This window comes from Panthera pardus, unplaced genomic scaffold, assembly GCF_024362965.1.
Source record: "Panthera pardus isolate Hobbes unplaced genomic scaffold, ASM2436296v1 HiC_scaffold_16, whole genome shotgun sequence".
In the NCBI taxonomy this organism is placed as follows: Eukaryota; Metazoa; Chordata; class Mammalia; order Carnivora; family Felidae; genus Panthera; species Panthera pardus.
The window spans coordinates 94,197,726-94,216,121 of NW_026526721.1; the positions used below are offsets into that span (position 1 = coordinate 94,197,726).

The following is an 18,396-nucleotide window of genomic DNA, read 5'->3' on the forward strand; positions in this document are numbered from 1 at the left end:
TCAACTTCACACTCCACTTTTAGACGTGTCACAAAGTCACCATGAGAACCTAACCCATCACATTATATCCACTTTTAAATGTAAAACATTGGACATATAGAAATATAAACTTTCAAAAATTGTCACCCATTCCTTAACAAATGCACCATCACAAACTCAACTAGTGCCATGTCCTGTGTCATTCCAGCCATGTTTCTTCCAAAGTGTCATAGGGGGACTGTTTTGCAGTGAAATTGGTGGGGTCCGTCTGGCATGATCAGTGGCCTCAGAAGGGTATTTTTCGGCAACACTGCTTCTCCTTTGCCCTCCGTGTAGACCAACCCAAAGTGTTTAGTGTTAGTAGCTAAGCTGTGCTCATTTGTGAATTCATCTTTTGTGACTATGGCCAACTTAGAAATGCTGTCCCCCAAACAGCAGGAATAAACACTTGGAGTAAAGAATGTGATGGATTGAACAGATGTACATCTCTTGGTCCGCCCTAGCACGCCAGAGGCCTGATTGGTCTTAGTCCAACCCTGGGAGTGTGAGTCTAGACTATATCCAACCCTGGCCAACTACTCTGACCTGGTGTGGTCTGGATAGACAGTAGCTGTGGGTGGCACGGGTGGTTCCAGGGCCTTACCAGAGTATGCCAGGAAGCAGACCTGACCCCTGGCAAAACTCCAGCCCCAATCCAGTCTCTGGGGATCATAAGACTAGGAGTGATCTGGGCATAGACCACCACACTCCAGTTCATAGAAGACCAACCCCAGCAAGCCGATTTCAAGCCATGCCCATGCCCTCAGGAGCCGGCTGGGACCACACCAGTATCTGGGGCCCAAGGTTTAGAGCCGAGGGTGCACACAACCTGGAGAGAACAGCAGCCCTTTCTTTCCCCCATTGTGTTTCCATGGGTCCTCTGTGCTTCCACATTTTGATTCATTGACCCTAACAGTAGCTGTACTTACATACGTAGCTTTAGCTGAATGCCAAGCATTTCCACAGAACTTTGTAAGAAGTCGTTGTTGGGAGAGACAACATTCTTCTGAAGGAGTTGTGGAAATGAGGTAGCAGAGACTTTACACTAGTGACAAAAGTAAATGCCTTGGACCAAAGTTTGGCGTTGGCTGATTGAAGGGCTAGGCCACAGCCCAGAATAGTATTTAGCTCGGGCAGTGGTTCACTGACATTCAAGCAAGCAATAACCCAAATTTTGCTCACTTCTCTTAGTTGTTTGATAAAATGATTTCACAGACCCAGACCTAATGGACTGTGGTTCTATTAATGCCATTATCTCCTAGGATATGCCTGCACCAGCTGACAAGCCAAGAGTTAACTTTTGGCGTACCAAATGAACAGGCATTAAACACCTTATCCTATCTGATGACATAATTTTTTTTCGTAACTTTAAAAATTGAGAACTGAGGTTGTATAGTAGTCAGTTGACCCCAAAATCCACCCCCCCCACTGACTTTGGGAATTTGAAAAGATTCTCTTCAGTCCCAAAGTCTGCCCTCTTGTCAGTATGGGAGAAAGCCTCTATGGCTTTCCAGAAATTAACAAAAGACCTGTTGTGTCCTAGGCCAGAAGTCTAGCACATTCCCTAGCACGAAACTCCCTTTTAAAACATAAGCATCCTAAGGGATGTTGCAAATCAATATATAGCCCCTCCCATGTTCCCGAAGGCCAGTACCACAATAAGTAATAGTAACAATCATAGTAATAAAGTCAGGAGTGTTTACAGAGGATGCACTGTATTAAAAGGCACTTTATAAACACCAGCCATTGAGTCTTAAGAGCTGACACATGGCAAGGATAGAACATGTGAGAGAAAATGGATGGACGGTTGAAGAAAAGAGGAAAAGAAACCATGCAGTTGAACTAACTTCTTTTTAATTTCAAACAGGTATTTTTTGCATCCGTGCGATCTGGAGGAAGTAGCCAAGTGTTTTTCATGACCCTCAACAGAAATTCCATGATGAACTGGTAACAGAAGAGCACTTGGCACTTATCTTCATGGCGTTATTTCTAATTAAAAAGAACATAACTCATGTGGACTTATGCCAGTCTAGAGGCAGAATCAGAAGGCTTGGTTGAACATCCCGCTTTCCCCTTTTCCTCTCTCTCCGCCCGTCCCAGTACAGCCCACAGTCCATCTTTCAGTGTTGCAGCCTGGTTGAGAAGGAGAGAAAAAGGTGGCAGGAATTTCCAGGAGATCCCCAAGAATGCTGCGTTGTCTGTGGACAGAGATGGACCATGGTGCCCTTCGGAGTTAGGGATAGAAACAAATATTGTGTGCTCTTATGATTCAGCTGTGTTATGGTGGATTTTGAGTTTTGTTTTGTTTTGTTTTGTTACCTTTTTTCTTTACCCCCTTACTTTGTAAGAATGGGGAGAGAATGCATACCGAGAAAACGAGTCTGTTTTTTAATTCCTTCTGCCTGCTAGCTTTAAGTATACGAGATGTTGTAAAATTTCCAATTTCAAATGGTGAGAGACAGCACAATAAATGTACCTTATCTCCTTACACTGAAGGCCATAATTGCATAGTGGGGTAATTTTAGAACTCTTTTGCCTTCACCAACCCAAAAGGTTGCTTTTTGATAGCAACTGGCTAATGAATTTTTAAGAGAAGAAAAATACTAGTTTTCTCCTCTTTGGGGAAATAGATTTTAAATGGCTAAACTACTAGCCTTAGACTAATAAAATCAACTACCATTTTTGTGAGTCTGACAGGTCCTGTTTTTATATGGCCCTGTACAGAATGGAATGTGTGGAATGGGATAGTAGTGCCATTGAGTCGAGTTGGCTCTAACGATTGAGGGACTCCGTAACACAACTTTCCCTCAGCTATTATGCAACAGATCAGGGCAAAAGATGGGATGACTGTTGGGGTCAGACAAAAAGAGCTTCTGGGAAACAAGCTAAAAAAATGTGTGTATATATATATATATATATATATATATGTATGTATGTATATACACACACACATATATATATACATATATATATATGTATATATATATATATATATACACATTCTTTTTTTTAATGCATAAAGCCTCCAGCTAAGAGGTCATTTGCTTTGGGCTTCATTAGGAGGGAGACTTTGTCGAGTTCTTTCTGGGAATTGGGGAGTGAATGACATCCAAGCCCTGGTCATTCCCAGCTTTCTCCTGAGGGTGCCACTTTCTGAAAATGAAAACTATGACTGAAAAAAAATAATAACAATAAATGTTTCTGAGCTGCCTGTGTTCTCTCTGGGTTGGTGAGAGAAGGGACAAGACTACCAAGCCTGCCTGAGACACAGCGGGCACCATTGGTTCAGAGTTGATAGAACTTAAAAACAAGGCTTTGGCCAAATTTCTGAGACCCTAATCATTTTACCTTCCTCCAAATTACCCAACATACGGTAAACAACATTTGTGCAGAGATATGTATGTATTTAGTTCAGGTTGACTTGTGTCCTTATAAACTCTTACTCGGATGATTTGAACTTTTACGTGACTGTCTGGGTTTTTTTTTTTCCAAAGCTACAAGCATGGCCGCCTGTGGTATCGAGGTGTTGCAAAACGATCTGTGTTGCGCTTCCTGTTTTAACCTACCTCGTTTTGTTTGTTTTGTTTCACTGTTCATCACAGCAGTGTTATCTCCAGGAGACATATAGAGAGCTCAACTGGCAATCTCAGGTGTATTTAATATTTTTTTAAACAAAACAGTAGTTGACCAAATTGTTCTTCTGGAAAAATTAAAAAAAAAAAAAAATCCAACAACAACAAAAACAAATGTGGCTTATTTCTGAAGAAAACAATTAATGTAAACAGATTTTCTTTTTAAAGTCTGTGATCCTACTGATTTTGCCTAAATACATTAGCAGCTGATGTACTATTAATGAGAACGAAATACACGTTAGGAAAATGGAGCCATCTCAATCTGGTGGTTTAGGCAAACAGGGTAAGGGCATGGGGAATTATTCCAGTTTCTGAAGTAAATGATTCTTCCCCTCCTGTAAAGGTGGTTATCATTTGCATTTATTCTAAACAGGTAACACACAAGAATGGAATTGAGGATTATCTTCAGGTGATCACCAAGATGTCCTCACCATGGTCCCTTTAGCTCTCAAAAGCAATGAAATCCCCCCTGTTCTCATTTTTACTGCTGTGGTTCTGCTGCTGAACAATCTGTCTTCACAAATTCCATGCAACAAATTCAGCAATAACTTTGTGGATTGAATTTAACAACTACTGTAATTGGATGCCAACGTGGACAAAATATATTGATTTGGGTCTCACCCCCAAATGCGATTGCCACCAGCTCTTTATATTGCTGCTGTGGTATTTTGAACCAGAAGCTTCTTTAAATTATGTTGCAAACTGATCTTTGTTTTTATGTTATGTTTTGTTTTTATTTCTAAGTGATGAGTTTGAAACACACAGCTTTAAATGATTTTTTTATTGTGGGATTTTGGGTACAGTTAAGAAATAAAAGGGAATCATTGTGTTTAAACATAAGGTAGTTTGTGAATGTATTTTTTAAAATCTAGAGTCATTGAAACAAAAACTCATAAAACAATATTAATGCAGTCTTGTTTACAGTATGTACAGTGACATAACATAGAACATGAGCTTTTTCTGGTGCCAACAACAATAAAACACAGACGTTAAACATCAAGCCATGCCTTCTATATTTTTGTACAAATATTTTACACTGAGTACAAGGCAAAACTAAATTTAAGAGGTCCCCTACCAAAGCTGTGTTTCTTAACAGATACCTAAATCACTCCTGGAAGCTTTTATCTTCAAGAATATATTTTCTTCCATCAGGACAGGCCGTAGCCCTGACCCGTGGAGACCCAGTGTGCCATGCGGAGTATTTCAGACTATTGTTCTCATGGCTCATAATAATCCTCAGCTTTCTGGTTTGTTTTCTTCCCCCCGCCCCGCCCCCGCCTCCTTTTTTGCCCCATTTTTCCCCCTTTCTTTTTTCTTTTTTTTTTGGGGGGGGGGTGGATTGTGCTTTTCATTCATGTTAATTCCATTTTAATAAAAATTTCTTTACTTTTGAAACCAGTTAGTTTCCGTTTTTAGTTTTAGTTCTTCCCATAGGGGATTTTGTCAGTAGAATTGGCTCATTTTATTTTTCTTTTACAAAGAGAAACTGAGCCTTCCCCCCAAAGTAAGTTTCACTAGAGCTTTTTGGTTCTTGTTGCTCTAAATTGATAATCATGCATAAATCCACTGAGCCTGCCCGTGTCATAGTCTTGACCCAGGTTCTAGCAGGTGGCCATCATTCTAGGGTGCCAGTCCGGGGAACCGTAGTATGGATTCCTGCTTCCAGTGGGTGGTAGAAACAGATGACCACTAGGATCTCGGTTCAAATGGTGAGAGTCCTCCCAAGGCCAGTTGCACTCCGACCACTGCCAGTGCACACAAGATAAATGAAGACAGCTTGCACCAAGTTCCACATAAAATTTATGGTTCTGTTTATATACACCTCGTGACTTTTCTTGAAGACTTTTAAACGATGCTTCAAGACCCAGAGCTGCTTCACCAGTATAGATGATGGCACAGATGAAATCCCACAAGGCCACTTGGACAGGAATTCCATTTTTCTTAACACAATGGCATCGCTTTCTAAGGTACACTTCTTACATACTTGGCATCCAGCACATGTTTTTCCAAAGCATCTTCGTTCCTGGTTGTCAAGACCTACTAACAGTTTTCTGTCTGCTCTTGTGACTCATCGGTAATTGGTGTCTCTGGTCCCTCATGTGCGGTAGATTAGAAAGAGATGCGAGATTCAGGTCAGAGCCCTTTTGGTTTTGTCCATTGCCAGACAAAGAAGTGCCTGAAGCCTGACCTCCCATTCCATGAAGTTAAAAAAAAATTTTTTTTCTCTACTATTATGTGTACCAGTTCCCGTCACTGTATTCTTGAAATGTGAAAGAGCTCTTTGTGTTACTAGTGTGTGTGTCTTTGAAAGTCCGCTTGAACAGGCATCACTTGTATTTGTGCTGATTGCTTTAAGATGGAAGATGTGCCACATTATTTTTAGGAAAGAAAATAAAACTCTTTAACCCAATGGAGGAGAACAGAATATCCACAATACACTGATAACAATCCTGAATCATCTTATCAAGCCCCTGATATTCCAAAATCCTTTTCTGAAAGTATGTTCTGGCCATCTCAACAGTTTCTGTGAATTATTAATTACCTTTTAATTCATGCCTCACAAATTTCAATCTCACCAAATCAAACAAAGCACAACAAACCAATCTATAACTGGCTTCTCCCTTGAAACTACGTAGTTACAACATAAAACCCAAAAGTCTATATGTGATTTCACTTACCAGCCAATATTTCTCAAATGCCACTACATTTTGGCTCTGATCAGCATAGTGTCATCAGAAATCCAAAGGTGTGCTGTGCTTTCATGGGTCTCAAAATGGTATAAACTGAGCTCTTTTCAGAAGCCTCAGCAAAGAAGAAAATCCCTTGAGAACTTTCAGGTTCAAAACCGACCATTTGTACATTTCTACTAAGCATTTTCTAGTGTTGTTTGATTTTCATGCCGTCTCATTCTTGTGGGAATTTTTCCACAGACGACTAGAATATTTTTAAAAAATTGCAGTGTTAAACATTATGAGACCATAACTCTCTGCTGTGAACTTTATCCTTCCAGGCCTGCCATTTCAGGAAGTGCCCGAATGCACCAAAACTAGAATCCCCATAAAAGCATTTTTTGAAACAAAAATCCCTGGATATGTTTTTGAGATATTTTAAATCTGGATCAAAATCTTAGACTCTGTGTCCATGAGGCCAAACGTTTGGATGAAGACTGAAAACACACACACACACACACACACACACACACACACAGTTAAAAATAGAAATGTTCTAAAGATTACAGATTTGGGGCTTTGTGTAGATACCTTCAAACTAACTCACCTTGCATGATAGGGTTTGGTTTCGATGGTTTGTGTTTATCATCACCGCGTTGCATTGTGCTATTGAGGCAGAGCAAAGTCTCCTGGAGAGGTGAGTCTTCACCTGCCAGCAATGGTTCGTTATTTACATGACAACTATCCATGCCCCAGCTGCCCCTTCCTCTCAGTCTCTTCCCCTGGGGTTAGTGTTAAGGAATAGTAATATTGTATTATACCTTGTTTTAAAACCTTAGTTATGACCCTGAATCAGAATTTCAAATGTTAGGTGACAGCAAGAAATCACAGCAGGGGAAAAAAAAAACGACAGCTTGGATGAACTTTAAAATTGGATGTTGTGAAACTATTTTGGGGCGTTGTAGCTGACTTATTTACAATGTCACCATAACCATAGAGATGCCAGATTTACAGGATTGGGAAGGGAGACTATCATTTTGCTACGCCTACAAATGTCCACATGGTTTAAATCTCCAGTTTTCTAAAGTGTTTTAAATTGTCAAAAATATGCTGAAACTGGGTAAGTCTCAGCTGTGTTAGGGTAAAAAAGAAAGTATTCTTGGTGTATTTTCTAGTCTGAACCTTTGGGTTACTTTCCAGTATTTCTTTTCCTACATACAAAAAGCCTTCAGTTTGTTGTCTCTAGTTGTTCTGAGCAGTATTTAGAAATGATCTGGTAGATTCTAAGCCAGGGTTTTCCCATAGAGTCAATGCCACACCTTGGAATATATTATATGATCACTGTCAAAATGTGAGTAATAAAACATTAATAGTAGTAGGATGCCTGCTTGTCCCTCATTGCCCCTTCCAGACTGTGACCCATCCCTCGTAAGCACCCAGTGCTTTGAAGCTCTTGCCATCAACCTACAAAGTCCCTATTTACCTTCCTTCACTCCCTCTCATTGCTTAAGTATTTTCAGGTTTGGCTCACCATCACTGTCTCCAACTTTTGGAGATTCAATATCCACTTAGACAATCCTATAAATACCCTGGTTTCTCTGCTTCCTGGTCTTGTGTCGTGAAACACATGACCACTCTACCGCCTCCTTAATTCATAGCAGGCTCTGGGTCGGTCTCCTCCAACCTCACCAAATGAAGGTCACTGCCCACAGAACTCCCTCCCTTTCCTGCATCGCCATTTTTCCCCAACCTAATGGAGGATTTCACTACATTCATGCTGCTACCTCTTGTCTTATAAAACACCTTGGCCCCCTTAACCCTGTCGAACCACCGTCTCATTTATCTTCTCCCCGTCACAGAAAAACTCCTCAGAGGGAATTATGTAAACTTACTGTCTTCAGTCCTCTTGTCCTTTGGTCTCTTGAACCAAATTAAATCAGGCTCTCGTCCCCACGGTAGTAGCTATTGCTAAGAAAAATGTATCTCCATGCTATCAACTGCAAAGGTTAGGTCTCTGGCTTCATGCTTTTGACTTCTCTGCAGTCTTTAACACAGTTAATAACACCTTCTTTCCTGAAATACTTTCTCAGCTCTGGAATATCCCTCATGTTCTCTCATGCCTCTGGCCACTGCTTCTTGGTCTCCTTTGCCAAGTCCTTGGAGTGCCCAGCACTGGTCTGTTTCCAGTGTTGGGGCTCTAGACACCATCAGTGCACTGAAACACCCACATTTCCAACTCCAGCCCTCACCTCTTTCCTGAATGCCAGAGGTCTATGTCTAACTTGCTACTTGATATCTTCATCTGGGTCTGTAGTTGGCATCTCCAACTCAACATGTCCAAAACACCTCATGTGCACCCCACCCACAAATCTGCTCCCCGTACAGTATGTTCTGTGTCAGTAAACAACTCCATTCTTCCAGACTGGAAAATTGTATAGTTGCCCTTAAATTTTCTCCTTCACATACCACATACAATCCATTGGGGGGAGGGGAATATATAGTTTTTCCTAGCTTCAGAATGTATCCACAATCCATGGATATAGGAGTCCATGCCACATCTTGCCTGGGATGACATAAAACATGTACAGGTGCTGCCACTTTTCTGCTCGTGTCTGTAATGCCTTTCCACCTCCCTCAAAGTGGCAGTGTCCTTCCAATAGCACTAAAGCCCCTAATAAATCTGAGGCACCTTTGCCCCATCTCCAACCACTGCTACCACTTCTCTGACCTCACCTGCTATTTCCCTAGTTCATTTGCTCCACCACCCTGCCCTTGCTTTATCCAGAACACCCTCAGAGCGTGCTCTTGTCTCAGGATCTTTGTCCTGGCTGCTGCTTCTGTCTGGAAACCTCTTCCCCCACACCTCTGCGTGATTTGCCCCTCCTTTCCTTTAGGTCCCTGCACAAATACTCCTTTACTGTCAGAGACCTATGTAATCTCTAATCGCCCACTCATTTTCGGCCCTATTGCTTTTCACAGCACTTAGCATCTGCCTTGTTCATTGGCCTATCTCCAGTGCTTTGAAGAATAGCTAGCTGACAAACAGTACACATATTTATTGGATGAATTAATGAGTGAATGAAAGTAAACAATAACGGAGTTTGGGAATCAAAAAAGGTTATAGAACTATATGGTCATTTTCATTTCAATATCAGAACAAAAAGCTATGTCCAAAGCTTATATCATAAAAGGATCGGTTTGCTTTCATGTCGAAAATAGAAAACCCCATGGATTTTCTTTCCTGGAAGGCTATTGTAGATGGAAACCACTATGATCCTGGCTGTACTGTCTTTTTCCATTACTCATCTTAACAGACCAAGTCGCAGGGCTGGAGGAGAGACTGTTATATAGAACCTGAAGAAAAGCAGCATTTCAAAACCCTTACGTTTATACACATAATGATCCGTTTTAAACTCTTGGTATTGCAGAGTTATTGGAAGTGGGAAGAGGATTCTGCATTTTGTTTTCTGGTCTAAATGTTTAAAAATGACATTTTTTTTTCTAAAAAAAGAAATAAACAACAGGAAAAGTATCTCCTGCCCAAGGCAGCTTCAAGAAAACCTAATGACATTTGGCTCTTATCATTTGGCCAAGTGATAATTCTGAAGCTTGCCTGGGCAGGCTCTAACATCTGTATATATTCAGCGCCACTGAATGTTGTTGCATGACGTTTCATTTAGGAAATTGAAACATGCCTTCTGATGAATTTATTGTTTCACTCAATCTTGTAAAGGGCACACTTGTAGTTTCGATTTGTTCAATTATGTATTTTCCTGCTCACTTAATAAAAGAAACATATTTAAAAATAAAGGAAGAAGATAATGAAATGACATAATATGAAGCAATATAACAATGAAATAATTATTTGTTCTTTTATTATTTTCTGTGTCTTTTCACAAACCTGTCAAGCTGAAAGATAATGTGTAATTCATGCTAAATAGCCAGGGTCAAGGTCTTAATCAACCTTTTCCAGGACCAGCGCCATTTTGGGATTCCATGGTGCTTAGTTGCAGATTCCTGAAGTTCTTTACAAAAGAGACAAGGCACTGGTTCTGGGTTCGGGTGGAGAATGTGAAACAGATGCTAAGGTTTCTTAGGTGTTATTTCAAAATGAGCTTTCCACAACTTATGTGAAAAATCATTTTAAGGTTTGGTTTTCTTTAAAATGGAGTATCACCAGCTTGACTATGTTTTTATATTTCCATAAGCAATTAATTCCACGTTCTGTGACAACAATGTGATGGATGGTCACCTTTCCCCCTAGAATAGTCATGTTGGTTTCCAGAGTTCAAAGTGAATTTACCAGAGGACTTCATGGAAACACAGTTTAGCAGCATTATGGTCTGATCAGATTTTTCAGCCCTACACCTAGTGCTCCGTGATTTCTGTGATCAGGTTATCTTGTGTTACTAAGCTCAAAAATAGATGGCAGTGGGAAGATGAAAGAATTTAGAACGAGAAGCCATCCCTGGAGCAGAAAGAATCAGCATAGCCTTCAGATTAACCTGAGACTTCCCCCCATATCATTCTTCCTCCTTAGGAAAAAAAAAAAAAAAAACAAAACAGCATGCCAGCCAAAGTTATCATCAGTGCAAGACAAAATGATCAGAAAGGACAACATAGTGAGTTTTCCATAAAGCTCATTCAAAGACACTCTTACCTGGAGATGGCATGCTTTCATCATATAGTGATGAGATGTATTTGAGAGCTGACGCTGATAATATATAGCCGTTCATTTTATAAGATGTTCTAGTTTGGGTTTGAGGGGAGGGAGTAGAGATGATTTGTGAGATTTGGGGGGGGGGGGTAGTTTTTGTTTTTACCTATGGTTCTATTTGGCAAAATTAAAGGTTGGCAGCTTTTTTGTCAGTCTTCACAAGATTTGGGGTTTGGATTGAGGAGTCTTTGGTTTTATTTTTGAAATTTTGCTGCTTAGTGAAATTAAAAAAAAAAAAATGTGTGGGAATGACTGCTCCAGAGTGCTTATAAAAGTCCAGACCTTTTTTTCCAGGATAGCATGTACTAACAATCTCAAAAATTGATGGGATAAGTATTTTTTAAAAAGTGGGGGGAAACAGCATCATCCAGGACCAGGAACAAAGCAGATGTCCCACCTGGTGTCTGTGATTTAGACTTATGTTGCTGGCATTATCAAGGCAAATGGTGCTTAAACTCATGCAGAATTCCAGCCACTTCCACTGGCTGCAGTTTCATCACTCAGTGGACATGCTGCGAGGCAGAAGACGTCGCAAAACACGGAGGATACCAGCCAACAGCATCCTAGCCACCTTATCAGCCTGTTGTTCCCAATCCCAAATATGATGACCTCCCATCATAACCACCTATGAAAAAGACGACAAGAAGTCCAAGAACACTTTCAAATGAAACTGCATTTTATAAGCCACATTCATTTGGAGAAAAGTACTAAGACACGTGAGTCATGTATTTAGTCTGCAAACAACGTGTGGTATCCACGAGGGTTACTGGACCCCTTGTTATAGTTCCACACCCTAAGCCCTGCTGACGTCCCTGATCCAGAATTTGGGAAATCTAACTGGAAACGTTTTCCCTAAGAACCCCGTTTGAATCTTTGTTGTGTTTTATGGCAACGTTTGATGCGGATATGTTAATGGTCACTGGTTCAGTTCATCTTAATAAGGCTGCCCTGATCACCTTCAGGTATCAGAGAACTACAAAAATATCATCACAGTATTTTTACATTTTTGCCGGTTTATAAGCCATCTTAATTTCTCAAGTATTTGCAACATCTATGATCAGACTTTTGACAAGCCACTAAAGCAAACCCAGCTCATACCATCTGTGTGAATAAAAGCAAAGTAGCTATTTGTCAGTTGTTTATTACACCACAGGCCCAACACTGGATGCCAAGACCGAAACGGCTAAGGAAGAAATGCTCCCTGCTCTCAAGGATCCAAAGTCACCTTTTGCTACGGGGGAGATGGGAAGAGTGGGGAGGAATACCAACATGCACAGAGACAATACCAAAACAGCAGAGCCTAGTATTTGATAGAGGAATGCAGGGATTGCTGGAGGACAAAAGAGAAGGGTTATGGAGTGTTGCCAGGAGGAGGTGGCCCTTACCAGGCTATGAGACAGGAAAAGGAAGGGAGAGGCTTGAGCAAAGGCACAGAGGAATGAGGAGCATGTGGGCACACAAAGGACAAGTAGGTCTGCACAAGCACACGGTGCTGGTGGAGCAGGAAAAGCAATCAATCACCTGACGACATGAATATGTAACCTACCCTCTTTACCCCACGCCCATCCTCTGACATAGGCCGCAGAGCCTTCCAGATCCTGATTCAGCCAGCTGCCTGGCCCCATGGGCAATGCTCAGGGAATGAATCACATCAGTTAGGAAGGCCAGTGATTCCTGTGTGTGTTGATAGTGGGAGCCCCTCAAACGGATCATTTTGTGCATATAATTCTGCATATTCTTGTGCTTTCTGCCTGTAGGACTAAGCCCCCCGATTTCCTCACTGCACCCCAGCTTTGAAGCATGAAGCTGTCCTGTGGCCCTAGTGGCCCAAATTCTCCTGATAGTAAGAATTACCTGTGTGCCTAATACGAAGGCAGACTTCTGGATCACCTACCCTGCTGTGAGTAGGAATCTGTCATTGTGATGCCCCAGGTCCTGAACAGCCCCCAGTCCCATGCCTTGAGAAATACAGTTCTGAGTTTTTTCTTCTTCCCCTCTGAACAATTCTTTATGCTCCCAGCGTGTCTAGACATGGAAAGTGTGTCCAAAAGCCACCCCTTTTTTTATCTTATGCAGGCCTCAGGTACCAGCTTCTGTCCCAAGCAGGGCTTTGGGAAGAGAGGGCTGCCTAGAGGCTGCTGTGACCAATCACTTGGAAGTGGCTCTCTGAGCCACACACCTGCCACTTTACTGCAGTGAGACTCCCCAGATAGCCCTAATTGCTGGGGGCACCCTCCCCAGACAGCCCAGAGCTGCCTACTTCTTTTGCCATTCTTACCCTCATTCTGTCTCAGATTTTCAAACCTCCACCTATTTTTACCATCTTTTTTATCGTCTCTTAGATTTCAGTTGAGATAAAAATGTTTTATTACTATTTATTTATTTTTAGTACTTCTCTTTTTTATACCCACCTTCTAATTTCTTTTGACTTAGCTATTTACTTTGGGGGGGGGTGCTTTTTTTTGTGCCTTTCCCTTTTATTTAGCAACTGTCTTGATTTCTACATCTTTGTGACTTTAAATTCTTTTTACTTTGTTCTGCTTCTTTGAATATTTTTATGATTCAATTTCTGCATGTACTGCTGTATGTTATTTATTTTTAACTTTTTCCTCTTTTTATTTGCATTTTATCTATATGCTCTAATCTGCTTTTACATTCCTTTTAATTTTTTTCTCTTAACTTACTGGTCTTTTGGTTTGCTTTTTTGGGTTTGTCTGTTCTATGTCCTAATTATTAATTATTCATTACAGTTATTTTTCCATCATATTAAAATTTTTTTCTGCCTGATTTTAATTTTAATTTAGAACTCATTCTATTTAATCCCCTCATTTGGTAACTGGGGATGTTGAAATGCGTAGAAGGGAAATAACTTAAGATCTTAAGGTAGACAATGGTAGAACTTAAATAAGAAGCCTGATTTTTTGGTGACTGGTCCAGTGCTCTTTCTATCAAACCACAGCCAATAACAGTTACTGTGGGAAGAAGACCCTTCTTTAAAATAAAGAACACCTGATAGCACCTCTTCAAAGAGCATTTGGTTCCTGAGACATTAGAGTCAAGACTGATTCAATGCCAGTGACCACCCAGGGAGAAGGATGTTCCTTGGCCTTTAACCAAAAGGATATGTGAAAATCAAATGAAAAGGGGAAAGCTGAGAAGTGGAACTTTACTCCTAAACTGCATGAAGAACAGAATCCAAAGCCAATACAATATGTGACCCTAGGTAAACAGACGTCTTCAAGCCTCTGTGTTCTTTCCTTTTCCTTTTAAGTTCATTTATTTATTTTGAGAGAGAGAGAAAGTACAAGCAAGAGAGGGGAAGAAAGAGGAAGAGAGAGTCCCAAGCATGCTCTACACTCAGCACAGAGCCCTACCAGGGCTTGATCTCATGAAGTATGGGATCATGACCCGAGCCAAAATCAACACTTAACTGACTGAGCCACCCAGGTGCTCTGTGTGTGCTTATTTCTAACATGGGGATAATGAGACCATTTCTGCCCGCCTCACAACTGTGCTATGTTGATCACATCAGGTCATAGATAAAAAAAACTCTTTGGAAATTTTGTGTGTAGTTGTTCTTATAATGACCATAAGATTCAAAAGTTTAGAGGAATAACTACATAAAAAGAATACCATTGTTACTTTTTTATCTATTTAAAGATGGAAAGAAGAAGGTGCCTGTGCCACTCAATACCCAAAATCATATTTTTCCCCTTTCCTCCTTAAAAAAAACCAAATTACTTTTTATTGACTTTCTATTGTTTTTTGCACATTTCCATCTGGTGCTCTTAGGTTTATATTCCTGCATTATATGCATGCATTTGCCTGCTTCATTCCTTAAGCTTTGATGGTTAAGAAAAAATGAATATAACTCTACCTTAATGAGAGATACTTTATAAGAATGTTTGTCTTTGGACTCGCATTTAGCCTTACCAATCAAGCAGTGGCTTCTGTGGCAATCCCATAATTTCTTCCCTGATCTATTTTGTACTCCTACATTCCCACAAATGTTCCAGCCACAATCTTTGTGGAAGTTAACAATGACAATCGGAAAAAAAACATTACCTTGTACATCTGGTGTTTGAGATTTTTTAAATTTCATTACCCAATAAACTCTTCTGACAGCGAACTTTCGGTGCCACGGCATCTGGAGTGGTTATCTCCTAGGCATGGCTGGCTCTGCAGCAGCAAATTAATGAATTAAAATGCTAAGTGAGTTCTCACTGGCAAGAAATCCATAAGGACAATGGTTGAGTCAGGCCGAGTGCTAACTGATGAGGACAAAAGGACCAGGGACATTCTAGTGGTAGGGCTGCCTCTTGGTGGGAGCTATAATCACCAGAATTGAACTAGAACAGCATTTGGCACTCAAGACCCTTACCTGTGGGAACACTCAGATGGTCTCTTTGCCCTTCAGTGTGAAGCCATCACAAGGAATCTACCCCTTATCTCTGCTGTGATCTTACATGTCTTGAAAGGACAAAACTGCATCCCTATAAGGGACTTAGAGCCTCACCCTTCAGAGACCATAATTGAGTGGCTCAAGGCGGTCTGAAGGGCCACAGCAGCAATGGAACAAGAAGGCTCATCTTCAGACTCCTAAGACAGCCCTCTTTCCTCTCCAACAAGCTGTTCCCCTTTCTTCACCCTGCTCCCATCAGTGGTAAAATAAAGGCAATGGCTTTGTGTGTGGCAACTGAGCCCACCTATAAGGTTCGGCTAGAGTCTGGCAGTTCGGTCAGGGTAAGAGAGACGGACACCTGTGCTCTTGCTGTAGCAAACCAATTTTCCCCTTCACATTAGCATAGGCCACTTGAGGAGAGTTTGGGAAGAGAGAAGAAAAAGGGGGAGGGAAGGTGAGAAGAAAGGCAGTGACGTGGCCTCGGGGCAGACTCCTCCTCGAAGGGGAGACCATAGCTGCCAAAAAAGGAGGGCTCCATTCTCAGGCCACCTTGAACATCCCTAGAGGCCCAAAGGGTTGCTCCCAGGGCTGGAGAAACTGAGTCATCTAATGCACAGAGCCACTGAGGCTCTGACCTTCAATTCCGGTATGCTCAGTTGAGTCACTGAAGAAAAATAAACACTGCTCCCTCCTCCAATCAACCACCGAAAAGTGCTTCACCAAATCTGCTTGCCATGCTCAGAGAGAGGAGGTGACTTCAAGTTGCAAGAGAGAGACATTCTATTTGCTTTCACGTTTGCCAGTCTTGCCACTGACTCTCAGATGTCTCTAAAGAGACTCCAGAAGCCCACGTTTGGTGTTGGTAAGCACTGGGGATTTTCTGAGGAGAATGGGGCTAATAAACTGAAGCTCGCTGTGTCTCTTAGAGATCTACAAGACAAAGGAGTGCCTGGGTCAACAACTTGCCCACCACCGAATTGCACCATCTGCTTATGACAGTACATTCCTGGAACTCCTCTGTGTCTGGTAAACAACTGTCACGAGAACTGTTTCTTCCTGACACTGCTCCTTTTATTGGTGACCTATTGGTCAACAACACGGAACAACATTGTTTGTGAAACCTCCATGATGACCTCATGATCTTTGCTCCCACTTTTTTATGTCAACTTCGTAAGCCTTCCTTAGCACCCCACAAATTAGCAGCAAATGGTACCGAAGGCAATGGTAGAAAATAGCACAAACACTGTCTGAAAATGATTAACCTGCGAACATTAAAGAGACACAAACTCATAACAGAAAGATGCCCTGAGGAGTGTTGTGGCCATATAGGCATCCTTGATTGAAAACTGGTTAGGAACAGAGAATTTTAATAGACTTAATTTAAACTGAGATGACTTAAAAATTGCAAACAAAAACTTTTCTGCATGCAGCAGCACCATTCAATTTAGACTGAATTACCCAATGATTAATTAATTTGGGACAGTGCTTGCTGAAAAATTGCTGTAGATGTGCATCTGTCAAAGGAATTAGCCACAGATTGTCAAACCTTCGTGACATGAATGGCACAAATCCAGGGGACTGCCCACTCAGTAGACCTCTTGCTCTTTTCATGAGAGCTGTTCTCATTGCCAAATATCACAAGCTCCAGACTAGAAGAAAGAGCAGAAAAGTGGGAAAGGTGCCTAGCCTTGTACAAACCACTGGGTAGCACTATCTGGTGTCTGTGACTCCCAATGTAGGTCATTGTAAGACTATTAAGGTCACTGCATCTATCCATGAAGTCTTAAAGTCACAGCCCCAGTGACCAGGGCTACTTCCTCTGCCCTGCACTTAGTGGCCATAGGTCTGTCTTTGCGATGGGGTCAAGAGGTCCCACAGGCCTCTGTGTACATGTGGATTTGTCACTTTAGATTGTCTGAGTCTCTCCAGGTTACCACTGAGCTAGCCAGAAGAATCCATTCATTCTTTCTCATCCACCTATATTAAATCTATTGAATTGACTCAATTATACGTAAAATTAAAGAAAGGAGAAGATAAGGAATATAGGAAACTGGCCAATTTATTGGCTGCCACAGACAGAACTGGCACCAACAATCTGCCCAAGATTCTTTCCTTTTAGTCCCAGCATGGGACACTACCCTTTAGGTCCTAACAGTCTCCCCTAGTCATGGGTGTGGCTGAAGATAGAGACCGTGACCACACTTGGACCACAACTTGACCTCTCTGGACCCCTGCTGTGACTCATTTCCAGGGAAAGTCCAAGAGGTCCATTTGAATCCCACAGCATCCAAACAGGAACAATACACCAACCTCAGCAGCCCTTCCTAGAAACCTGGACTCCATTCTTTTTGGTGTTCTCCCTCTTTCATTTTCTACGCATTGTCCTACACAACCCAAACTCATACTACTGTCTATCAGAGAAATATCTATTCTTCATCATTCTCCCTTGAGTCTATCACATCAGAGCTCAGGCTTTTGTGCTCATTGACTTATTTATCCCAAAGACCTACTCTAAGATATAAGGGTCTAATATTATTGGCCCAACTGCCTTACATTGTTTGCACACACAAAGTTTAATTAAGGCTTGAATCTGTAATATTTTTGTGGCCTCTAAATTATCTCTAAATTGTTTACCCAAATTCTTTAGTACCTTTTAGTTTCAATGCTCAAACTTAATACACTCAATGAAGTCCTCATTTTATGTTTTCACAAGGAAAAATATCATACTCTTATTATATGGAGATTATCCATGCAATATATGACTTTCTATTTGGATTGTGGGTAGAACTAAAAGAAAGAGTATGTTTTCCATCAAGTGTCCATTAAATATTTGTGACTGCTACAGTGGTTGTTCAGTGTTTTGATGTATTTTTTAACACATTTGTCAATTTCCTACCTCACCCCCCCTATAGGTTGTCATTTTCACAAATTTGAGGTGCTCTCAAGATAGGTTCCAAA

The 18,396-nt window shown here is 41.2% G+C and overlaps 1 protein-coding gene across 8 annotated transcripts in view; it reads left to right on the forward strand.

The window, feature by feature from the left end:
* TNIK (TRAF2 and NCK interacting kinase) overlaps window positions 1-7,694 on the forward strand; it is a 396,523-nt gene extending 388,829 nt beyond the window's left edge. For all 8 annotated transcript variants that reach the window (XM_053903642.1, XM_019463160.2, XM_019463162.2 and 5 more), the window contains one exon: window positions 1,886-7,694. In XM_053903642.1, the coding sequence (XP_053759617.1) occupies window positions 1,886-1,969 (84 nt within the window). In that variant the 3' untranslated portion in view covers window positions 1,970-7,694. The remainder of the gene's footprint in view (window positions 1-1,885) is intronic.
* The last annotated feature ends 10,702 nt before the right edge of the window (window positions 7,695-18,396 follow it).